Here is a 26560-nt window from a genome sequence, read left to right as displayed (position 1 = left end):
ACATAATTCTTAACTTGCAGCACCCAGGAGGAATGAAGACTACTAGTCCAAGTTTATTTTTTGAGCATGTATGCATTTTACATTAGTAAACATTGAAAGTGTTTTTAAAGTAAACCTTAGTCTAAGTAAAAAATGTCTCCCCCCAAAAAAAAGGTCCTGAGTGCTTGGTTCAGGTTCTACCTTCCTCTGGTTGAGATGTAAACTTAATACCATTACAGCTGAACACAGGTGTAACCAAAATTTTGGACCTTCTCCAGGGGAAATAGGTGGAGTAGAGATGCCACTGTGCTTGACTTTGGATAGCAAAAGAGAGGCTGGATGATGCAAAAGTGACACTTATCTCCTCAGAAAATGTGATTTCCGATATTGCTGGGAGGACTGTAGTTAAGCACTCAGCAACTTTCAGGCTGTAGAGAAACACCTTGCAATTTTAGTGCAGTGCTTGGCACTCTTCAAAATGGTTGAACTGGCCTCCATTGCCTGTGTCCCCATTTAAGCAAATTTTAGGTGGATTGAACCCTACCTTACTTAAGATTTCACTGGGGATTAGACTGACATTTAGGTTTAAGGAGTGCAATTCCCAATGTCAGACCTATTTCTGTACTGTAGATTATTCTTCATTTTTGCAGAAAATGATTCAATTGAACTAATCTGACAGGGCTGACTGGATGTCCATTATCGTGCTGCATTACAATTGCTAAACAGAGTATTGGAAGGGCACTAGGTACAGTCTGGTAAAGACAATACATAATTTGAATGATGGCACTACGGGAGCATTTCAGAGTTCGGTAAGTGGGTTTCCGAAGACACTTGGCAATTGGGAGGAGGAAAAGCAAATGAGAGCAACTGCTTGTGAGACTGACATAACCTCAGCGTAACATTGAGCTACATGTTGCTTTCCTTGAGCTGGGAGCTGGCTTGGCAAATGCTAGCAGTCAAGCCATCTGTATAACTGGATCAGATTTTTCCTACCAAAATGGATCAATTTACAGGATTGTTTTGACAGGCATGTTGGGAAATACAGAACATATAGTTTTCATCATTGTTTACTTCTGTTTTTCTCTTGTTCCCTTTGACATTGCCCACTGGCTTTTATTAGAGTTTGAGCTCCATTTAGCTCAGCATGCAGAGCTGGCCATGCTGCCAGTGTCATTCCCCACAGAACTCCTCCTGTTCCTTCATTTACATGTTTCCTTCTTGTTCTTTAACCAGAAGGGGAAGCTTTGAGGCTTGAATGCATAAATCATTAGGTCCAGGTCAGAAATAAACAATCCATTATTCAAAGTGGTTGTTCTCAGTCATCAGATTGTAGTTTATCATGGGAATTTCTTGGAAACATGGCATCCATTTCTAGCATTGTTCAGATAATTGAGGCATGAAGCTGAACTGGTCTTGAGATCAGCATCCAATGTTCAGCACAACTCTTGGGTTGGAGGGGTCTAATTCATGAGGCACATCTGGTTCATAAGACTCTGGCCTCCTGCTCCATTTGCCTACAGCAGGCATTTAGCAAGGTGCTGGCTCACCAGAGAGGGAGAAGTTGTCTTCACCTGGATCTAGGTGATCTAAATATGCCCTTAAATCAGTCAGATGTGCTCTAAATCCAGACAGATCCCCTCTGCTGCAAAAGTTTGGAGCAAGATTTTTGTCAGGGCAATGTTCCCTCATTTTCATTATAATTAAAAGTTAATTTTTGTGTACATGGTCTTTACTACTACAACCCTTTATACTTGGTAGAGAGAAATATATATAGCCTTTAGAGACAGCCAGTAGTCCTGCTCTTTCTATTCTTGGATCCAAAAGGGATGCAAGTCAAGTAATAATGGTCTTTTATATAACAACACTAGGCATCTGACGTAGAAAGCTGGTATCATTTTTTTCATTTTACAGATGGTGAAATTAAGGGTCATGATAGGCCTCTTCCAGATGAAGACATATTCTGTTCCTCATTCATAATTCATTCAGTAACAGATATCCCCGGATTCATATAAAACCACTGAAGATAGTGGGATAGTATAGACAGATTAAAAGAATGACTAGCAAATTCTATACATTTTGTAGCAGTGGCTGAGAAGAAAATAGCTTAATGTGATTGTTCCAAGTTGTGCCAGCTTCCTGGAACTAGATTTTAGAAATGTCTCCTCATCACGGTATTGTTCTTGTAAATTGAGCAAATAGAAAGAGAAATCTTCAATAGACAATAGCAGAGAAAGATATTAATCCAATGTTCTGTTATTTAAATTGCCTCTGTAAGTGGATTATTCCTTAAAATATTTCTGGTTTGTTCTCCCTCACTGGGAGGGATTTAGATATTGGAAAATACATAATATAATTTTCACCAATGTCCAGTACACTTTGTGGAAAAATTTTAACAATTACATGAAGTTGGGCTCCAGAATTCCCTCCTGAGCATTTAAATAGATTACACTAATTTTCAGAAATGCTTAGCAGCTCACATTAAAATTAATAGATATTGGTTCTTGTGCTTTCATTTTGAATTTTTCTCTAAATAAAATAGCTTTATAGCCTAAATCTACTTTCTATTTTTTTTGTTAGACAAACCTCCTGATGAAGTTATAGGGAGCTGGTTGGCTTGTGACTATTTTAGCTCAGACAAGTAGGTACAGATTAGACTATTTATTTTTTATGTAGTTAAAATGGTTAGGGAAGTTTTCATGCTTATGTCATGATGTTTAATCATTGCATCAGTCTTACACTGAACAGGGGAGTCGTTTCATCTGAAGGAATAATGCAGTACTACCATATAATATTGGCTTTTTTAGCAGAGATATAAGCCATATGTTCCAGCAGGTATAACTAGCTTAGTGCAAGAGCTGTGCCCTGAAAAGTGAGATTAAACAAAAGCAGCAGTGAAATATTTTGCAGATGACACTCTGCCAGACTTTAAAGCTATATATATATCTACATAAACCCCAAAGGAAATATTTATACTTCATTCCCCATCTATTTCTTCATTGTCATTAACCTGTCAAACAAAGTATATTTTACAAATAATATGAGATAGAGATTGGCATCTGAGTGAGACAGAGTTTTGCTACTGGTTCAGTAGGGTCTGAATCTGTCAACTGAAAAATTATATTTAGGCCACCACTCACAGATAGAGATGGCATTAGAAAATAAAGCAATGGAAGAAAGTTACTTATACGTGAATTTTCTAAACTTTCAGATTCTCTTTTCATCTTCCTAGCTGTAGAAAACTGGAGCTGGAGACCTAAAATGGACGCAAAACTAATTATGGTAAACTGTGAGATGTATCACATTTTCTTTTAGCTGCTATTATCGTATCTCAGCACAGTTAATTTGAAAGAAGATGCAAAAGAGAAATCTACAGCAAGTGAAATGAGAGCAAAGATAGGAAACCCAAAGCAAGCACTATGTCAGCTGCCAACAGCTATGTCATCTGCAAAAGGTTGCTATGCCATCCAATATTTGATTCTTCTCAGGACCAGATACTAGATCAAAGATTATCAGAAACCTTCAAAGCAACCATAAAATGGAGTGGTAAAATCAAGAAGGACTGTTGAAGACACTGCAGGAGCCATTAATTTTCTTTGGCAGAAAAAGGGTTGGTCAGCCTCAAGAGAACCCACAAAGCATAAATAGCATCCATGGGTGCCTTTTGTTTTTTCTCAGTGCATGTTTTGTGTCTTTGAGGCCCAAGTTGGGATTTCTCTTTTAAGGGTTCACCATCACATCCTGTTGTACTGAGATGTCTTATCACAGGCTCCCAAAAGAAGGTGCATATGGGTTGGACCTGTGTTGTAGCATGTCTGGAAACTGAGGGGCCATAGTCCCGAGACTTGCTCTGTGCTGTGCCGCTGTGAGTGAATTGGAGCCAGCAACAACTGTCACCAAAAAGGGTGGTTCCTCTCTCCTCCCTCAGTATAGGGAACATCTTGAAAGTTCAAAGTAGTGTGGACCCTACTCCCACCCTTAGCCTTCCTCTAAGTCTTTGGCCTTGATAAAATAGTTTCATCATCAGGGCTGCCTAAAGAGTCTTCTTTCTACTATTGCAATTTCTGTTGTTTGTTCCTTAACTGAACAACTATTTTTTGTTTTTCGTTGTTGGTTTACGTAACGGTTTCCTTTGAATTAATTCCATAGTTGTTGAGCCCTTACAATCGGTAGATGAATCATATTCATAAAAAAACCCACCACTCCATAATACAGAAACTTCTTCCCATGTAGGACTGAATCAAGCAGGTACATGAAAGATCACAAATAGTGGCTGTTCCACAAGTACTGTGTGCTTGTGCTGGGGACGTGTGGGAGGACCATGGGCAGGAGGATAGGTGATATTTGCAAGTTGTCTTCTGGTAACAGTCCTTGTGTAAACCTGAAATCAGATGGGTGATGTGGGTGCATGACGCTGCTACCATGTAGGCTCATTTGCTTAACACTGCGCTGGTGGGAACGGTGTGCTCCCTCTGGGTAAACAAAGCTAAGGGCAATCACTGTACAAGAGGAAGCCATGCGACGCTGAGCAACACTAAACAAAAGCAAAGCAGAAATAGAGCATGAAAAATGACGTTCTGGCATTTTTAGAGAAAGGTTTTAAATATTCAACTCTCCTACAGTACAACTGTCACAGAACTGTAATAAACACTACTAGCATGTATCAATGTTAAAGAATTAAAAGACTTATATTGGAAAATATCATGATATAAATTAATCATTCTTAATGTGAATGCTCAAATGTGATAGTATGATCGATGATAGTACTGGTACCAAAGAGTACTGGTTCTGCACTTTCCTGTGCTGTTATGAATGGCAATTTCTTAGCCTAACAGATTATATGTGAGTTTGTGAACCTATGTGTTTTAATTTGGTATTGGGTGAGAGTTATTAAGACTTGCTGGATGATCAGGCTTGCAAAAGAATGGCATTCCAGACCATTTTCTCTCCCATTTTCTCTTCATCGTTCAAATGCTCTGACTACATCCCCAGTTGCTGTTACTACATTGGCTTGTAGAAACATACCTTGTTTCTGAAGTTGGAGAACGCTTTTTCAGGGAAGGAGGGATAAGCAGGGAGTAGCAGGTTGAGCTTTTACAAATGAGACTCCCTAGGTTAAAAAAATGACACCAATGTACGCAGCAGACTTAGTCTGTGCCACTGCATAGACTTGCTATTACAGTAAAAGCCCACTTCCTGACACCAATCATTTCCATAAAATTTAAGCCAACATCTTTGGGAGAAAAGATTTAATTAACACATAAGCCCCTGAGTCACTATGACAATCTGCTTTCATAGTGATGGGAATAATCACATTTCTACTCACTGTCAGTCCTTGAAATATAGGGGTTTTATGAATAATCTATAGTACATTTTTTTCCTTACAGAAACAATCAGATTCTTTTGTTACTTTCACACAAGAACATTTCTGTCTTAGACATCTAGAAAAACTCTAAATTTATCTGGTGCCTTGAGGGGCTACCTCTGCTTGTGTGACAGGAGTTCTCTTGAGCATTTTGGGTTAGTAGCATGAAGAGAGGCTGAGCAATTCCATCCTAACCAAGATCCACATGAGACATCCCATTATTTAAACAGAGGTGCCCTTAGGGCAGTGTATGCAGAACCCAGTGCAATAAATAAATAACTAAACAGTGCTCATTGCAAGCAATAAATAAAATTGTGGCAATGATTACTGTGATATAAAATTAGATTCAAAAACTTTCACTGTGAACCAGAAATAGTAACCTAGGTACAGATCTTTGAAAAATCATTTTTTCCCCTTAGTCCAGTTGAAGAGATCATGTCGAACAGTATATTCTTTTTTGACACCTCCTTCTCCTTCTTGTTATAAATCCTTGAAGGAAAAAATACAGAACCTTTTTCCCCTGGGTTAGTCTCATCAAAGTTGTTTCTGATTTACTGTGGCATAAGTTAGATAAGTATCAAGCTTGTAAGGTTTAATTTTATGATATTTGGGACTTTAACAATGTTGAGAATAATTCTATAACCACATTTTAGACAGAGAATGTTGTATCTGTTGTTCTTACTGGACATTGCTACATCATTTTCTTATCTTTTTACTTAATACTTTTATATTTGGTTCCACAGTATTGAACAACAACTAAAGAAAGTGTGATCTGTATATTAGGGATAGAATGTTCTTAATGCTTCTTTAGAATCGTAACAAGTTTAATAACCTGAAATTTTTGCAAATACAAATTTTGCATCTAGATAACTGCTTTTTTAAATGTTAGCAGTCCTCTTGTGTTAGGCTTGATTGCAACCTGTTTTCTAAATTAAAAAATGTAAATGTGGCATTGACAAAGGTTAAAAAGATTTAAAGTGGGTTCTGTCAGCAGTGCATACAGACACCAAACTAAATCCTATGTATCTAATCAGTGTCCTCTGGACTGTGTGCCTTGCTCCATTGTTTACTCTCAAATCCATAATAATTTTGTATCCTTTCACTGGGCAAAGATTCATTTCAAAAAATAATGAATTTAAAAATATGCTTTTCCCTTGTCCATTTGATACTGAGCCTGCAATTTGACTTTCATTGTTTGTTTCCCTCCTTGTCTCGTCAGTCCTTTTCTCTCTTTCTGTCCTTTTACTTTATTACGTTTTTTATTGAGGACTGAGATGAACTGGTTGCTGCATCATGGGCCCATTACACTTCCTAACAATTCCATTTACACCTTATTGTTTGTCTTATTGCTGGAAAATTCAGGTGATTCATCATGCCTGAAGAAGCACCTGATCCCAATTCCCTTGATATCACGATCACTATGTGACAGGAATACAGTTAGTGGTGGCTTTCAGACTCTAAGAGGCCAAGGTGATAACTCTTTTGGGACTTTTAGCCTCTCAAGTATTGATGAGTTCCATTTTCGTAATGCTCTGTTTTCTTGCTCCCTTTCAACAGCCCCCTGAGTGTGGAAAAGGGCTTGGAGTTAATAAAGGAAGTGGCAGATCTCCTGAAGCTGCAGATGAGTGCCTTCGATGATGTCAAGTACGTACATGGAATTTGCCCCTTTTCATTTTATTGGATTTCTCATTATTTTTGAATAGTTTGTATTACAAGGAAATATCTGCTCTTTAATGCTAAAATTAATGAGCATGTGCGGGAGACAAAAAAAGAATATCGTGGTGATCTTTATAATGTCCCCTACGCTCAGGAACAAATTATTTTGTAAAAAAATTATAAACACTGAAGTTTTCCTATGCTTCCGCAGGGAAAAGCAGTTCGTTCAGAGCGCTGTGAAAGTATTACCAACCTTATTTAACAGTTTCTAGGTAAGAAAGTCTTGTTAAGGGTCATTATACCCAGCATTGCTGAGGGGGAAAATGACATCAGAGATGGATAGGAACTTGGGTGCCTGGCTTTGAGTCTGGCATGTGGCACACTGGGTCATGCCGCTTGGTCAACTACTCATTTAACAAGTCACAGGGAGTTCAGCTATGTCGAGCTACTGGTTTTCTTCATATGATTCATTCTGATGAATGCTCTGCATGCTAATCTCCTGAACTAGGAGGTTACGATTTGCCATGTCGAGTAAAAATTTTTAGACTGGGGATTTTCTGAAATAATTTTGGTAGGAACATTTACTTCACAAAACTTAATTCTTCCTTTGTGAAACAGAAAATAAAAATAGTTTGATAGAAAAGTAATGGAAAAGAAGGGTCAGCTGTGGGAGGGTTTTGACAGCTTTCTGGAAAGAAGTCCCATCTTGGCGCACAGAAAATAACTAATGTCTGGGTAGCATCCAGCTCCTGCCTATGTTGCAGAGGGTTTGGGGCTGCTTGTTTTGGTCCATGATCAGGTTACTGACATGCAGCATCTTTCTCAGCCTTACTTGTGCTGTCCTCAACTTTTCTTTAACCTTCAGTTCCAGGGAATGTAATTCATCGTTTAATACTGTGTTTTAAGCCATAGATTGAAGATGTTTCATCTTTAGTGGAAGTGTTTATTATTATTTGGAAAAAAAAACTGTACCCCTTCTATTACTGTATATGTAGGGAGAAATACACTACTGGTGAGAAAATCTGTTTAGAAATCTGACAAATACCAGATATAGTTGTTTATAACGGAAATATTTCTGTATTTTGTTTCCTAGAACAAATCCTTGTATTGTTGAAAGCCTTTTCATTTGTATTTTATGAAATGTATTTTTGAAAACTGAGTTTTGAAATTACAAATAATGATAATATTGTATGGTCTTCCTTGTAAAGAGAATTTGCAACCTTGAATTTGAACACTAGCAGATAAAGTCTGCTGCACATTTAAAGGGGTAATCCCATGGAACAATTTCTCTGCTGGAATCAATGGGTTCTGCTTCATTAACTTCATGCATTTACAGTAGAAGAAGACTTTCATCTACCTTTCTAATTGTTAGTATAAAGCTTTTTGGTTATTTTTTTATCATTTGATAAATCACAACAACATTGCAATTGACAGGCTGTAGATTCATTCTCTAATGAAAAATATTCCTCCTATTATATAGCTTGCTATGAATATCCTTTTTTTTTTTTTTTACTGTGAGACATTAGGGAAGCTGGTTATTTGGTGTCCATTAATATGCAGTCATATGACTGTACTGCAAATACTTGTATTTTATTGTATTTTAAAAGTATGTTTTGAATGATTGTAACTCCAAACAGGACCAAGTATTCTGTCTTTCAACACAAACACAGTCTTTTGCTTTGTAAAAAATCCATATATGTGGGAAAGATTATCCCAAATCTCAAGTGAGTGAAGAATTAATCCATAATAACTTTTCTTTATTCAAGAAAATGAGATCCTTTAACTCAGGTTAAACCGATGAGGTGCCAAAGAAATGTGGAGCTGGCCAGTAGATACAGCAGTAGTAGAGGCTTTAGAAAAAGGCCTCACCAAGCAAAGAATTAATGCTTTTTGGATTTGTTCTTTTGCTATCACTATATCGTTGGAAAACTCTATGAATCTGGTTATCTCCTGAGTGGCATAATGGAGAGGGTTTTCAGGCAAGACTTGGTATCATGGTTATTCCATCTTTGACATATCAAAATGTGAGAATGAGGCCTCCCAGGAAATATGCTTTTTACTTGGTCTAAGGCATTATGGGAAATTGAAATTACGTTAGATTACTGGCAATCAGAACTACCTTTTTTCTTAGGGATTCAGTTTTTCAAAAAATCTACTTTGAACTCCAACCTGAGTATTAGCTTGGTGTAAAATTCCCAAGTCTCTCTTTTCCATCCAAGGATTCTGAATGGTAAGAAAATAATAGTGTAGACCTGAATTTTATTGCAAAGATTTCAAGTTAAAGACATGTTAATGAGAATCACAGGGTTAATTTGAGAGCATAGACAAAGCCATTGCATTCAATAGTAATAGTGTAAGAAGAACAGAGGAGACAGAGTGAGTGATGAGTTCATCTAAAGTTCTTTAAATTCTCAATTTAGAATTTCTTGTCCTTTTCTCTGAAAAAAATAGTTTTAAAGGGACTGCTTCACAAGTACATTACTAGTATTTGACTAGTTAGTTAGATAGTTTTGTCTGCACATATCATTCTTCCCTATATTTTTAGGATTTTTCCTGTGTTTGGTAGCTGATTCCTACCAATTCCCCTGTTAGTTCTTAATTAGTTGATGCATGGTGGTAATCAACTTATCTTTTCTTCTCTTGTTCACAATCCTGCCAACTTTAACCGATGGCCTGCAATTCACAGTATAGCCTGAGGCTTGGGTCCCAGAGCGTTCAGTCCACTTCTGCAGTTGGTTTGTTGTCAAGTTTGCATTGACATAAACTTTGCTCGCCCTGTGAAGCAAATGAGTGGGAATAGATTTGGGGAATTCATAATTAGAAATATTTCAGCATTGAAGAAAAGACCCAACATGTTAGCTGTCACTTTTGGATACAGCCTGAATCTTTATGGAAGTAATAGTTATGCTTAATATGTTTTGTTAATGATTATGTAGCTGTCAAATAAATTCCATTATTTCTTATTACATCATTAGAGACCATTAAAAGGATATTAGCATGCTGATGTAATTATGCAAGCAGACGTAAAATGACTATAGTTATGATTTTATAATCTAATTATGGGTGTCCAATGCCCCTGGTGATTGATTGTTGGACTGGTATCATGGATTGAAGTCAGATGGGTAATAGTGTTAAGAGGGATTGTATTTATTTAAAAAAAAAAAAAAATTTACCACTCTACAATCTGCAACATTGGCAGATTGTAGAGTGGCAGATTACTTTCTTCATGTAATTACAGTTCTTCACACATTATAGAGGAAACTTACAAACAAGAGAGATTATCAAGAAATATCCAAATATAATAAGAATTCTAAACTCTGTAAGATAAACTGTGAGGATAGTGAAAAGGGCACTCGGAATCTGTAGGCAAAGTCATTGAATTAGAACATACATAACTCATGTGGCTTCCAATGAGATTATTAATTTTTTCTGAATTTTATTTAGTGTTCTCATAGTTAGGGTATTTCTGAGAAGGAGGGGAAGTTTACTAAGGGAGGTTTTCAGCTCTAAGCTTAACAGAATACCTTTCTGTGGGAAAAGTATTTCAGACTGCGTATCCACAAGCTCATTCTTGCCATACTTCAAATCTCTTGTTTTCATGTAGTAGGGTTAGAGACACTTTCCACCTCCCTTTCAAAGAAAAGTCCTTACACTACCAGACGATACCTATCATTATCTTTATTCTTAGGAAGGGCTGAAACGGTTGGGCTGGAATAAATACAATTTGAAAAGCTAGCCAACCATCCCAGTGAAAAGACCTTGAACTGAAGAAGATGTCTGAAAATCAAAGCAAGTGATGAAAGTTTGGAGAAGCTGTATATGTGTTCAAATAAGAAGTGTTGGGCAGGCAGACTGATGAGTGGAGCTCCCAGCTCCTCACCTATTATGAACATGTGCGTTGGCTGTAGTGTTCTCATCATGCTATGTAGGTTTTGTTCATTGTTTGTCACGTTATTTTTCTAACACCTGAAAAACTCAATCAGCCAGTTAATCATATTCAGTCATCCAAAACCTAAACACTGGAACAGTACTTGGTATTTTCACTTCATCATGCTGATGGATTATGACATGTGGTATATGTACGCTCTAAATGTGAACATCTCAGGAAATTATTGGTAGCTTGAGAGGCAGGATAGTGTGAGGGAGGATTATTTAACCACAGCAGTAGTGGAACAGGTAGCGCAGTGTCTTGTTAAGTTTGTATCTGCAAACTTCCCTCTACCGTACAGATTCTCCATGATTCCTTTCTCCTTGATTCAGTGTGATTAATCTTTTCTTGTGTTCTTCTTCTGTGTGTTGAACACCAGTAGATTAATATTCTTGCAAAGATTCTTTCTAGATTTTTCTAGCTTGACAGATTCTGGATTCTGCCATCTATGACATTTAGATTTACTGAGTGGAATGTTCTAATATTGTGCTTATAAAAAAGTATATAGTCTATCTTATGAAAAAACATATAGTCCATCTTGCTCTCCTTAAGGTGCTGTAGTATAAGCTAGCAGTAGATTGAATTTTTATTTCCATTCCATTTATTGTCCAGAAATTAAGCAACATTTTTATTTCAATTTGAACTGTGCTATGCTTGGTCTCAATAAAAAAGACATAACTTTCTTGAAAGTTGAGCAATATTTGTCATCTTTTCTTTGATTTTTAAATAGCAAACCAACAGACTAAGGCTGTTTGGCATAATCTTGTTTAAAATGTTATAAAAGCATAATTCAGAAATAATGGAACCACTTTTATTCAAACTTGACTCCTTCCACAGATTTAATGAATCTGGAAAACAAATTGTCTGAAAAATGTACTGCTGTAACTCATTGCATGCAGGCTTTTATAAGAAATTACATTGTGTTTTCCTGGTACATATTGTCTTATTTGACAACTAATTTATAATATAAAGATACATCAATTTTTAAAGGAATAAGGATAAGGAAACAAAAAGAAGGTGGAGGTTTCATCTATGCATTCCTTTGCTTAAAAATGAGTGATTTCTCAGCCTTAGCATTACATTAGTCTTATGGCTTTTTCCCTTGAGGTACAATATATTTTGTGTGCTTTTCTTTAATAAATGTGCATATAACCAAGATCATTTTGCCTTCTCCACTGTAGCTTTCCTGCTAGAAAAATATAAAAATACATTAAAATAACAAGAAGGATTTTGGCCTGCAGCATTTTATGAATTCTAGGTGACAAAACAGAAAGACTATAAAAATCTAGGAAGACTCTTATAAATAAAAATGTACAAAGTTTGGTTTTCCATTACAACATTTCATCTCATTAAATCAGAGAATTTGCACCTTTTTAGTCAGAAGCAGAATGAAATCCACTGTTGTAGATACATTTCCATGTACTCATAGGTCCCTACTCAAGAGAAGGTTTTTTGTAGATAAGTGAGCTTCTGAAGTTTATCTATCTATTTTTAACTTCGTATTTCTCTTCTATTCATGCCTCTGTGTTACTGATAATGCCATCATATTTCTTTTTCAATAAAATTAAAGTTCATAACTTCATAAGGTAGACAGGAAATGTTTATTTCAAGCAAGTCGCTTAGAATGTGCCATTGTATTCAATTTATGTAACATTTCACATATTACTAACAGGTAATCATTTCCATTCTACACATGGGTAAACTGAAACTCAAGACAGTGTGCTTGATTTTCCCTAAAATGGTACAGAACTTGGTGACAGAGATGAGAATAGAAACAGAGAACTGTGATTCTCACTCTTGAACTAAAGCTTGGTCCACAAATAGAATAACTAATATTGGAAATGTATATTATATATTATCATGTCGAGATTTGTTTAAAAGTATAGTCCCTTATACAAAATGATTCTTATGTCTATGTCTTTCTTGATCCTCCAACCCTTGGCTAATTGATTGTCCTACTTAAACAAACACACTTTTTTCCACTTTCTTTGTCACTTGGATGGATGGATGGATGGATGGATGGATGGATGGATAGATGAATGGGTGGATGGATAGATGAATGGGTGGATGGATGAATTGCATGAATATTGCAGACCTGCTGATCCAGCTGAAAAAGACAAATAAAAGATAAATAATGCTGCATATTTTTTTTACACTCTAGCCAGTAAATATTGCATATCCAGGCCTATGAGCTGCACCACAACCTGCCTGTGCAAGGGTTTGTGTTCCTTAGGAGCCATAAAGGCAGCCGGAGCAAATAAACCTCTGTAGGTGTGATCAAAAGAGCCCAATAAATTCTTCTTGCAGTGCTTCCTTTGCAAAGTAAATGTCTCTCCTTCACAGCTGTCAGGGGAAGCTCAAGAACAGATGTTCCAGTGAGTCTCTTCAGAGCTAAAGGAGTAAGCAACAGGTTCTTAAGAGGGCAAGAAGAATGGCTCTGGTTATAGCACTCAAAGTTTTATAGCTTTTTGAATGAAGCCTGTAAGAAGGTTTGGTTGCTTTGTTTTTTGGTTGTGCTGCCTAATCCTTATCAAAGAAATTTTTGTCCTGTCTGGCTCTTATCAAAGCTATGAGAATGCTGAACCTTTACCTCTGCAAAAGTCCTAACACATGAGTCATGGTCTTCATTAATTATTAAAAGTCACTTGTGCAAAATGAGCATAAGGTGACTATTGTTCCAGTAGACAAGTTTTATATGTGAATTCAACAGACTGCATTAACAACACAAGTATGCAAAGGATAAGTAAGCCTGAAGTCAGTAAAATGCATTAAATGCTTACCAGCTAAAAATTAAAACTATCTGCTGTTTGTGTACCAGGCAGACTACTAAAAAGTATAAAGGAGAAGAATGGAAATATAAATAGAATACTTTTTTTAATTACATAACTTTTTCATCCTTTATCTTAATCTTTGGGGAGTGAAAGAAAAATCACTGTACATTTAAGCAGCATTTTGAGATCATTTTCCCACTCGCTCAGCGTCCAAACACTCTTTTGCTGTAAAAAATTATAGCACTTGTATGGTTTGTTCTTTTAAATACTGTAATTAAGAACCTTATTTGCATGGCAGGCAAAGCTGGCAACTTTCATGTACTCAGCATGGTGAAAATGTCAAGTTTCATGGCTTGTGACAGATTAATAGAAAAATTATTTTAAACCTCTGCAAATTATTCATAGATATTGAGTAATCATTAGAAGTTGCATTTTGTGAAGAATAAAAATAGGACAAACTGAGTGTAGCATCAATCTCTAAATTGAGCGTTGTCTGTTTTTAAATCATTTAAATTGTAGGCTTAGCAAAATAATCTTCACCTTAGATGAAGCGAGTTGTAAAATCTTTAAAATACTCTTTCATCATCTTTTGCACTGTAAATTACTATCAGGGTACTTAGCACAGTTTTGATGCATATAGATTAAATGATTAATACAAAATTAATGATTAATGTAAAATAATTAAAAGTCCATCGTTTAGTACTGGTTGGTATCAGAGACACACCAAAGATGGACTGTTGTTATTGGAAGGCATCCCTTTCTGGACCCGACATCCCTTTTCTGTGACTTTGCTCTTGAAAACTCTGAAACGACAGTAGTGTGTCGGTCAGAATACATTTCATTATTTGGACACCTTGTAGTGCCCTCTACTCTCCCCCTGAAATGATGCTCCATGAAGTCACTCTGCAGCACTGATCCTTTCAAGGGGAGAGGACAGTACAAGGTGTCCATATAATTGCTGAGTTTATGGAGGCTGTAGATGTAGCTTGCAGAGGTAAGTCTGAGCTGCAGCCATCAAATCCACACTTGAGTCTTGTTTCTGTGTAGTTACATTTGCAAGTTGTGATTGTTCTAAATCTGTCAACTTATCTCATCTTTGTGGTCTATCTGTTACATCTCACCCAGCTGCATGGTGTAAACCTCTCTAATGAAATGCAAGTGGTGATAGAAAATCAACCACTGACTAGTGAGTGCTGCAATTAATGTCTTTACCTTAGCAGAGATTTTGCTTTTTCATCTTTAGTACTTGGTCATTGTCAAACATGAGGTGTGATGTCAGTGCGACAAATCTTTTACTTTTTCTAGCTATATGTCTAGTATAGGACCACATTTCTATAGACAATGTTTGAAATTAGCAGTTCATGTTTAGTGTATATAAAAGATATAAATATGAATATATTTTTGGCTATACTGCAGCATGTTGTGGAACACTGTGTGTCATTCTGCAGTTTTAGGAGTGTGTTAAGAGTTTCCAGAGAAGGGCTCAAGACGATCAATTTGCTAAAGCAGAAAAAAGATTTTTTAATTGATCACTGACTGTAAGTACATACATGTCAATAGAAATGTGAGAATACATACAGCTGTATATTGATATTTGTTCAGTCCAGGTGCAAAATGAAGCAAACCTTTGAACAGTAAAGATATTAATCAGTGAAAGATGTGTGTCTTTTTAGTATTAAGTCTGGGAGATGATCAATATTCTCTACTCAACAGCTCAGGGAAGTTATTTTGTCGTAGGTCAGCACAATACGTCCTACACAGATTTCCTTAATCTTTGGAGCTTAGTCAGGTACCTGTTTATGTAATAAAGTATGATGCAGTGCTCCACAAAATAAATTTTGGTCAACATTTCTGGTCAAAAATGTTGGTAAAACCTGAATCAAGTAGCCAATGGATTTATAGCTGTTTTGATTAATGGATAATCAAAATAGCCAGTGTACACTTTTTAATTCATCTATTCTATTCATGTGATGATGACCAGCTGCAATTTTCTGCCTTTGCTCTGTAAATCATGTCATACAAACATACTGCATTGCAAAAATACCTATTTTAGCCATGTGCTTTTTTCTATCAATTTGATTTTGACATTAGTATGTTTATATACCAATATATATATGATATATAACACCTTGACATAAGTGCAAGCATTTTAATTTTTCTGAAATTGAGAAGGTGAAAAGAAGGCTTCAGTGCAATATAAACAATGGACATAAACTTTGAATTCCTAAACACAGTAAGCACATAAATGTGTACACATTGCAAGTCATTAGTTCAAGCCAACCAAACATTTCCTGAGACAATTACCTTCGCTGCTATAAAATTTGCTTTGCACAATCCTCTGGAGCGTTACTAATTGCTTTTCTTAACCTCCAGAGATTAAAGGATTTTGAAATGAACATATAGACAAGTAGTGACTCAAATTTCAAATCTAAGCTTTATTAAGGCAAGCTCTGTTTTACGAAATAGGGTCATTAAGAGAATGTTTAACGTTGGAAATATCCAATCCTAATCTCCTCATCTTCCTCTGGTCTTGAGAAATTGCACTCTGACTGTATTTTTTAAAAATGCGGTGCAACCTCAACTCATTTCCATACAACATCAGCTCAATGTCTCATCTTCAAGAATACACATAACCATGTTGGCACTTGTTTCTCAAATCCTTTTCCACTAGGGGGTATGATAGACTGTGACTGTATTTCACAGTAAACCTTCTGTATGATATTGTAATACTAAAGTATACACACATGAGGGAGAAGAACAGGCATGCAAAGATTGGTGCATAATTTATGGAGATTTAAATCCTGTCATTCATAAATACAATTATAACCTACGGCTTGAAAGTGATATGGACCTTGCCATATTGATCATGCTCCAGCTCTGCTTATTCAGATCATTCATTTGTTGACAGGGAAAATATAATGTCGTTAGTCAGTAAAACAATTAATGAAAGGAAATACTTTTATTTTACACAAAGAATATTGTTTGTTTCTGTACATGTTGTGCACCCTCCCACCTTCAGATGGGAAATATAAACCCAAGGGGAGGGGATATTATTAAATCAGCAATCAACCTTCAAGTCATTTTGGTATAAACACTGTAATTATTTCATCTCTAGTAAACAGAATATAAGACAACAGCACATAAGGGTGACAATTTGCAATATGCTTTGAATGTCTTTGTTAAAAAAAAAAGCCTATTATGGCTGAAGGCAACATTATTGAAATGAAAAAAAAAGCAGAAGTTGTGACAGCCAACAGAGGGGGTAATTAGTCAGTAAATTTCAAGTAATAAATTTAGCAGGTCATTGCAACAGACATTACATTTTGCATGAGGAAAAGTCACTGTTTATTAGCCTTGAAGCCAGACCCGCTTACCTTTATTCAAAAAACCATCATAACAAGGTATTAGAAAAAAATTATGAGTGCAATTATAACAGTATAGTACAAATGCCTTCTAAAACTCACAATCTTCTCTTTTTTAGGTGAGTGTAAGTTCACTTATGCCAGAAGAGTCAACTACAAGTTTACATAGGTGTAATTGTAGTAGCATAAAGCCGGGAGGGAAAAAATTGACAAAAAAATCTGATATAAAATAGATGAAAAGTGCTTCTACCTTATATTTTTAGTCTGGGTTGCAGCAGATGCATGTCTGAGTTGTAGGTTATGTTTCAGCCTGGGCATTGTGGTTTACATTTCTGACTCCACAGCTGGCTGAGCGCTGGCGTGATGCCACCTGCCCGCCAGGAGGGATGCCTCTGCCAACCGGCAGCACCCTCCCGCATCCCTGGCAATGGTTGGTTTGCAATTCATCAGGTCATAAACAATTGCGAGCACCTCAGTGAACCTCTTTACATCATCTAGAGTGATGTAAAGACAATTGCCATTAATATTAGCCAGGCTTCAGAGGGTTTGACAGCCACACGAAAAAGCAGTCTCATTTATCTAATTTAAAGTTCCTGGTTAGGAAGTATCAGGGGCGCTTTTGATACATCTTAGAACCTTTTCTCAGGCTGGTTGCCCTCTTGTTAAAAAGTCTTTTAAAAAATATTTTGCAGTCAAATAATTACTGGTTTTGTTTAAATGTTCTCGTCCAACACATAATGAACAGTGAGGAATCCCCCAAAGGGCATCTATTGTTATTGAAATGTTTATTTATTGCGTGCTTTTGCCAGAAGCCCCCCATGAGAAAAATCTCATTTTATGAGCTCCTGAAGCAGTGAGTTCTCAAAACATTGAGCAGAAATGCAATTTTGACCAAGTAATCTCAAGGTCTTTTGTTTGCTTTTAAATAAACAGCAGAATACCAATGTGCAAAAAGTTGTGACAAGAGCTGCTTTATTTTCCATGTTTTGTAAATATTTTTAGTGAAGGTGTGCATATGTGGTGCTCAGGTGATTCCTTATGTTCAAGCATTCAATTGCTACAGTAAAGCAAAGCAATATCCCTCATAGTAATATATGAATGGGTATTTTAAATTATTCCAAGATTTCTTCTTTCCTGCAAATGAGCATTCTTAACCGAATATCATCCCACTTGCATAAGGATTTTTTTTTTTTTCCTACACTATTTTTTCCTCTTTATTTCCCCACATTTTCTCATCAGCAGCAAGGAGGAACAACAGTGCTGGTGGCAATGCCTACCTGGGCAAGGCTGGGATCCTGTCCTGTTCCTGTATTATCCAGCTGGAGTCACTAGAGAATAGTGTGATGGGCCCTGCCAGGCTTCACTCCTCTAAAATCCCTGCCTCTCCCTGCCTGGGCTGGATCACTGAAATGATCCAGTTTTAGTCTGTATGGTTTTAATGATGCCATGAACTGGTTAGCTGCAGTGAGTGGGGCAGGAGGACAACTGCGGAGTGAGCTCTGGGCCAGAGACAGAAGCAAAAAACTCAGGCAAGGGAAGGAGGGGAGGAAACTTTTTGTGTCTTTGCTGATACAGCTGGAGTGTAACTACACTGCGCTTGAAAGTTTGCGTTGGTTCCAGGTTCTCAGCTATAATGGTGTGCTGTGTAGATTTGAGGGAATATCTCCAGTTGGTTTTTTTCACCCTATCCTAGTCACGGGACAGCTGTGTACTGTGTTGGTGCCTGGTTTTATTTAAAGCAGAGTAATAATTATACTGCAAATGTCTGAGCAGACAAAGAGGAATCATGAGTTAATCTTAGGCTGGAAATGCCAAAATGAGGACTGTGCAAGATTAGTTGTATTCAGTGTATGGTATCATGAAACTCCCAGGTGCCTTTTATGGTTGATTATGTGTTAGTGTCAGTGTTAGTGACGGAATCTGAATGGTCTGAATTTTTGTATAGTGGTTATCTCAAATAAAATATACTTTGCAATTGTTGGATATTAGAATATAAAATTTTATTTAAATGATGCTGATAAATGCTTTATAATTACCTAAATTATTAAAATACATTTCTTGCTCATTAACAATTTGGCATCCGGAGTGTCCTTTAGCAATAAAATTGCCCTGTTTTCTTTTTCTTTCCCCACCCCCAACAAATGGTATGTAGAGAAAAATGATTGATCAGTGACAGTTCTTATTAACTGCAGAATAAAATGTGCACAGTGCATGCTTTGCTAGTAAAAGTTAGAAAGGATATTTCTTAGTCATAGTCTGATTCCCTTTGTGACCTCAAAACAAAGTCTTGTGGTTAAGAATAGCTTTTTTTCTTCATGAAATGGAAAAAGTTTAAGGGTATTTCTGTCTAGGATATATGTGATGCAGTTAAGCACACTTCATTAAGTGCTCTCCATTGTATGAATGCAAAATATTAACATGTTAGTAAAAGAATAATTTAATACTTCATTTCAAGCCCTGCAACAAAAATATTTTTCAAATGATTTCTTTTATACAGCAATTTTTCAGACTCCATTCTCTCATAAACCACAGCTATAATAGCTCAAAACAGGTTGCATGTATGGTTCCAGCCAACGTACCTCACCATTTAAGAAGTGCTATTATTCATTGTATGATTATAATTCTTTTCACTGATTGTATGAATCATAAAAACTTAGGAACTCACATAATACATAGTATGGAAGCAAACTTTTATAATAGTGCCAATTTTTGTCTTTGTTTTTCATATATATATACTTCAGTATACTTTTAAGGATATCAGAACTGAAATGTTTTTATTCCTTTCATCAGATGTGCCTGTAAGCTGGATATTATTGGGATGGATGGAGAATAAATGCAACATCACATATATTGAATTATTTTTCTTTAAAATGAAAAAGTTTAAAGAAATCCCGAATTAATTATTCTGTCTTTCTTCATCTGGCTAATCAGTACGTTCCTCTGTAAATGTCTCAAAGATTCTAATGCCATAAAGGACCATCAAACTGCACTCGTAAAGGTCACCACAGAGTCAACCAGTTCCCTTCATAAGTTATTTAAAGAGGTGATTACCTCTGTTAAAGGATAAATACTTTGTGGTATCTTTCTGGTCTAAATCACTTGTTGGATCTGATATTTCCAAAATCTTTTCCCCATGCATGTTGCAGAACCTGATCAATGTAAATATTCTGGTTTTCTTTACTGTCCCTCTGACTTACAGTCATGACAACAGGACTAACCTTGTGTTGATATTAGGCATATAAAATTTAAACTACATGTAATCTTCTTTGCATGCTGATTTCCAGTGACGGTTTATGCTATACTTGGGAGAATAACAATTTTAGTTCCTCCGTTTTGTCATTTTCATAATAGGAATAGTATTTACAGGAGCATTCTGAAGTTTAGTTAATATCGTTGAAATTCTTTCAGACAGGCACAAGATACACACAAGAAACCACAAGAGGTATAAAAATGTATGCAAATGTAGCTAATGAAGCAAAAGCAAGAGGGCTAAATGGTGTCTTAATAGTATCTCCTTAAAAACCTATTTTGATAAGCAATATTATGCCATGTATCCTGATTATGAATCTTATGTTTTTTAATAATCTCTTCCAGCGTGCTGGGACCAGCTGTGACCTTCAGAGTGCACTCAAATTTCCAAAACATTTCGACTGCAGATGTTGCCAAAGCAGCAGGTAAGAGTCCTTGTTCTCCATTCCCAAACTGTGACCTCCCACACCCCTGTTTAGCTGGCAGTAGCTCTACAAACAGCAGAGACACATCCCATTCTCCCAGAAAATTGGCATTTAAGGAAAGAGACATTCAAGAGGTGAGTGGCACATATAGGAAAACCCCATATAGTTAAAACTGCCTGAGACTTTCTTGTTTGTGGACGAAATGGATTAAATAGAGACTTGTAGCCAAGGCCTAGCATGTGAAAAACTCTTCAGTGTTGTCATGAACTCACAAAAACAGACTGGTATTTGGAAATGAGGATGTAATACCTTCGCTTTTCTGATACTTTTTTTTCAGGGAACAAAATGTTATTATACGTTAGTCTTAGTTTCTGGATCAATAGGTGGTAGAACTATGCCTTTGTTGGTGTGTTGTTTATGCAATTTCAATGATCATTAATCTTGGGAATAAACATTGTATTTCTGGAGCTAAGTGGCTTCTGAAGTACCACTGTCCCATGGATGCCCGTTGGCTCCTTGTCAACTTGGCTACTAACTGTATTATGGAGTTGCTGACTGCAAGAAATAATTTCATCAAAGTAACTGAATCAATAAATGATTTCTTTCCAAATTACTCAACTAAATTATGAGTAAACAAGTTGCAATGTTGCTTGAAAATAGAAACAAAAAAACTTCATGTAAATAAACATCAGGAACCCCAAACTGTTGATAAACTTCTCCTTTTCCTTCATCATGGATGAATTTAATTATAGAAATAACTGGGGTAGCTCCCATGCCAGAACTTTCCTTTGCAGGACCCATTGGAGATTGGAACTAGTGATTGGAATAATAAATTTCTTAAAAGGGTTTAACATATCGAAATGCCATAGATGCATAACTGTCTAAATTAGGAAATGACAATTAAATAATTATTGAATTATGGGGCAACATGAATGTGTATGATTTACCTGGGGACAAATTAATATTTTCTATAGCAGTATCTTGCCTTGTAAATCTGTTGAATCTCATCTGATGTAATGCAGCTGGTAGAGCCTGCCTGGGTTGGCAAAGAGTTTTGACAAGGTCTTTCACTAGAAGTTTCTAAGGAAAATAGTTGTTTCTTAGAATGTGGATATAGAAAATGAAAATGGTGGCTGAGTAATTGGTTAAGAGGAAAGAAACAGAGTTTAGGAATAAATTATTAGTTTTCTCAAAGTCTAAAAATAGCAGAAACATGCAAGGATCTCTTCTGGGAGCATGGCATTCAACATACTTAGAAATGAGCTGGAAAAGAGCGGTGTGATGAGAAAGCCTGTTAATTTTATTAAATTAGGTACAGTGTTAAAAGTGAAAGTTGGTCTTAGAAATGTATAGAAATCTTAGACTGAGTGACTGGACTCAAAATGGCAGATGAAATTCATTGCAAATTAGTGTGAAAAAAGCATATAGAGCAAAAATAGCTTTACATATGAAGTTAGACCATTCCTGCTTTGGAGTAAGAACTTAGTGTAGTAATATGTAACTTAATGAAAATAACAATTCTGTCCTCATTACCAGTTCAACAAAGAAAGTATTTTTAAGAATTATTCAGAAAGGAATAGAAAACAGAAGAATATAATTTGTCATTGTATAAATCTGCCCCTTGCCTGTATTTAAATACAACACACAGTTCTGCTTCTCATACCTCAGAGAGCTTGGAATCATAGAATCATAGAATCATAGAATTGCCCAGGCGGGAAGAGCCCTCCAAAGGTCATCTAGTCCGACCTCCCCGCAGTCAGCAGGGAGACCCCCAACTAGACCAGGTTGCCCAGGGCCTCATCGAGCCTGTCCTTGAATATCTACAGGGAAACTCAGGTTGCATTGGAAAGATTCAGAGAAAGGCAGTAAGTGTGACTGTAAGTATGGAATATCTTCCATCTAAAAAATGGTCAAATAAGGCAGGAATCTTTATTTTGGAAAAAGAGATGAGTATGGTATGAAAAAGGTCTATCAAATCCTGAGTGGCACAGCGAATGTGCATGGGATTGTGCAGTGGCTCTAACAATGTAAACACAGATGAAACTGGCAGAAGGCAGGTTCAAAATAAATCGGAATGCAGTTTGTAGCTGTGCCTGTTGTAGATTATGAAGCTTACATGTGTTCAAAAATTTACAAGTTCATGGAAAAGACATCTGCTGAAATTTAACAAGTCCATGGAAACCTGAACTTGACAAAGATCAGGAGGTACCGATGTGCCTTGGCCTATTCCTAGCAAATTACTCTGAAACATGTAAATGCTGTGGCTAGTTTCTTTCAGGAAAACTAAGAAGTAATATTAAGATTTTTTTCTTACCACTGGGATCAAAGTAGTTATTTTCAACTTCTTTAAATATTGCTGACAAAGTAGGGAGGTCTACAGATTCACCAGCTTAAATTAAAATTTTATATTGTAATTTTATCTACTCCATATATTCCTATCCCAGGAATTTCCTAACTTATGTTTGTTTAGTACATTAAAATGTTCAGGTTTTGATGGCTGCAGAAAGAGGTTTGTAGGAGTCTTACATCAGCTCCTCTAGGTATCTCACCATGGCCATAGTGTTGTTATAACTAAGCTCTGTGTTCGCCTTTTCTCGAAAAACCCGCTCACAATTCTATCCAGCTGTCAAACATTTTAAATTAAAAAAGTATCTCATTTTTCTTTTCTAACCAATAAACAAGGTTGCATTAGCTTGTCAGTGTACTTGCTAATCAGTTCATTTATTTTAAGCAAACTTCTGACTTGCAGATCTCTAAAGCCAAAAATAAATTCAGTTAAAAAATGAACAGTGGTATATACTTACATAAGAAGTTTTTTCAGGATTTAGTTGTAATTAGAAATTTTAAAAGTCAACAGTGTATTGAAGAAAAGCATTCCAAAAACTTAATTTACCAGGGGAAACCAAAGCAGAATAAATCAATGCGTGCTTCCAGTGTAGGCACAGGTAAATGCATTACTCCATGGTGCACTATTAGGTAACTTGACATCCATCCAGGAATGCTGAAAGCAGATCTTGTTTACAGAAAATGAATAGACCAAACTGACAGAAGAATTTTACTGTCCGTCACATCCTCAGAAATAAAAAGAATTTAGAAATGAGGTAATCAGATGCCATAGTAATTATGGGAATGTAAATTTTCTCAATTTGCAAAAAGGAATTTATTTCTGCAGATGTTATGTACATGCATATCTCACTGATATCCACAAGAACAGTTTCTGTGCAGCAGTTTGATGTTATTATTCGTGTAGTATGTATTTTTGTAACCAAAATGGATAACCTGAATATTTTGCTTGAATTACTTAGGTTTAAATATAGGGAAGTATATTTATATTTAAAGTATTCCATCCTCCCCTGTGGAGTATGACAAATACACAGGTTAGAGAAGGGATAGGACTCTTTAGCAACTATGCAAACAGATGAATGACTTAGAATATCTACTAAAAAATAGTGACATGAAAGTATGATAATAAAAATGGTCTCTTATGTTTTCTTGGAGTTTGAGATTAGTTCTTCTTGATGTACACGAGACCAGGCTTGAGATGAAATAAAGCTCTCTAAAATCCTTCAGCCACCTTCTTGCTGATAAATCTTTTTTTCCCAGTAATCTACAGTTCCACTTCTGTGTAAATGTTTTGATTACTTTTTTTTGCAGTTTCTAGGGCTACATAATTATATGGGAAAGCTGACAACAGACTAATTTAAAATTGTGAATAGCTTGCTTTCTCACATTAGCAGTAGCTCTATTTGCTCTTTGACTGCAGAGCAGAAGGACAGCCAACGTTTTGCCAGTGTCGCATACTTTGACGTTCATAATATAGAACATATCTTGCATCAAGTAGCTGTCCTCTGCCCTATTTCTGTTTAATAAGTCAAGCTCAGTGGTGCAGTATAATTTCATTGCAACATTTTGAAGAAATAAACTTTCTCTAAACATGGATGACCTGCTCCAGAAGTAATTACACTTGGCACATGACATCATTTAGACAAACGAATGTGGATTTCATTTCTCTTCAGTTTAAAGGTTAGGGGAAATCTCACAGAGAACAATTATCAGTAAGATAACTCTATTTATACAGAATTGCAATATAGTAAGTATAGTAATGAGCAATGAGTTTGCTTTATAGGTACTCCAGTATCCCACCGTTTATGCAGAGACATGTATAGTAACAGTGTTAATTGAAAAATAGTAAACTTTTGAAGTTTGGAATAATAGAATTTTATCATCAGATGGCTAAAAAGATCATATACACACTGCACACATGAAATAGAGAGGTAGAAGTCTTGTGCTTAGATACTCAGCATTGCCAGAGTGAAATAAATGCATTTGCTTATGTGTAGCTACAGCCTTTTACTAGTTGGAATCATGCTTATATTTTTTGGTATTGTATTAAAATTCAACATTTTAGGTGTCATAAAAAATAAAGCAAAGGGATGTGTGCATAGAGTAGGCATATTAGTGACAGGGGACAGACAGCACAGCAAAGGCAATGCATAACCGGATGTTAGGGAATTAATAGGTCCTGTGTGCAGGTTCTTGTGTCTAAGATATATTGTGATATGCAACATTGCGGCGAGTCAGAAATCTTGATTTCATTTTCTTTAAAATATGGTTTTTGAAGATATATTAGACTATCAAGAAAATTTTTAAGATTTTTTTTTTTTAATTTCCCTAACTCTTAACTAATCTATTGATTTGGTTAGGTTTTGTTTTTTGATTTTTGCTCTTTGGGGTTTTTTTACTTTTCTGTTTCCCTGATGGTGAAACCTACATTTTCACAATGTGCAGGGTTTGACAGGGACCAGCAATCGTGACTTAGAGAGCAGGGTATTGAGTCATATAACCTTCTTGTCTAAAAATTCTTTCCCTGCCAGCTTGCTAATTCTGCAAAAAATGCATTGTAAAATTAATTCATTCCACTACAACCCCTCCCCCAATGCAAAAATACTATATTATCATTAAAATTTAACTGTATAACAAACTAATTTGAATAAAGATAACACCTCAAAAGTATTGGAATAGACAAAAAAATACATATAGAATTACTTTAAAGTTTTAATTGCAAATGATTAAATTTGTAAACTTACAGATTTTGAGATTTGACACCTACCAATTTTGGTCATGTCCCAGCTGTGGTAGAATATCCATGGCAACAAATATTGCAATAGAACTTTTTGACATTGAAAGTGAATATTTTTGCTAAAATTGGCAGCTCTAAACAGGGAAAACATGATCCTTAGCTTTTAGCATTAAACAGTCCTTTTGAGATGTAAAGGGCACTTCAAAACCCTTAGAGTAACTTACCTTGTCTGGTGATTTAAGCTGATGGCATCTTATTGGTTTGGAGTGGTCCAAGATGTCATAGATTTTCTCTAAATTTGGATGGCTAAATGGCCTGTCATATTAGTGACCCTGGATTCAGTTGGTATTTATGCCTTATTCTGCCTCTGATATGTTCCTTTTGCTAGGCAAGTCTGAGCTGTACTTACAGGTGTCAAAACTTCCTCTCCTAAATGTGTAGGCTTAAGTATCTAAATCAGTGGTCTAATTTCAAAGGCTCTTAGTTCCCATCAAACCCTAAAAACCTGTAATGACCTTGGATAGTTAGCAGCCTTGAAATACAGAATTTTCTGAAGAATGACCAAGAAATTTAAATTTCAAAGCCACGTCAGACAGTGAAGTGCCCCACCCGCATTAAAAAAAAAAAAAAAAGATTCCAGATTCTTCTTCAACTTTGGAAATATTGATGAGGAACCTGCCTTATGCAGTCACTGCAGAAATCTGTTTATTGCTCCCATTTCTTAAGGGATTCTTCAGCAGAACCACAG

General features: G+C 36.1%; 1 protein-coding gene across 1 annotated transcript in view; it reads left to right on the top strand.

Moving 5' to 3' along the window:
* Nucleotides 1–26560, top strand: part of PTPRN2 (protein tyrosine phosphatase, receptor type, N polypeptide 2) — a 644397-nt gene that overhangs the window by 267389 nt on the left and 350448 nt on the right. Inside the window, exons 10-11 of the mRNA XM_014945055.1 lie at nt 6899–6985; nt 20653–20732. Of these exons, the coding sequence (XP_014800541.1) occupies nt 6899–6985; nt 20653–20732 (167 nt within the window). The remainder of the gene's footprint in view (nt 1–6898; nt 6986–20652; nt 20733–26560) is intronic.

This window comes from Calidris pugnax, unplaced genomic scaffold (genome assembly GCF_001431845.1).
Source record: "Calidris pugnax isolate Ruff unplaced genomic scaffold, ASM143184v1 scaffold54, whole genome shotgun sequence".
NCBI classification, from domain to species: domain Eukaryota; kingdom Metazoa; phylum Chordata; class Aves; order Charadriiformes; family Scolopacidae; genus Calidris; species Calidris pugnax.
Note: the sequence above shows the minus strand (reverse complement) of the source record. Positions and strands in the feature narration are given on the sequence as shown.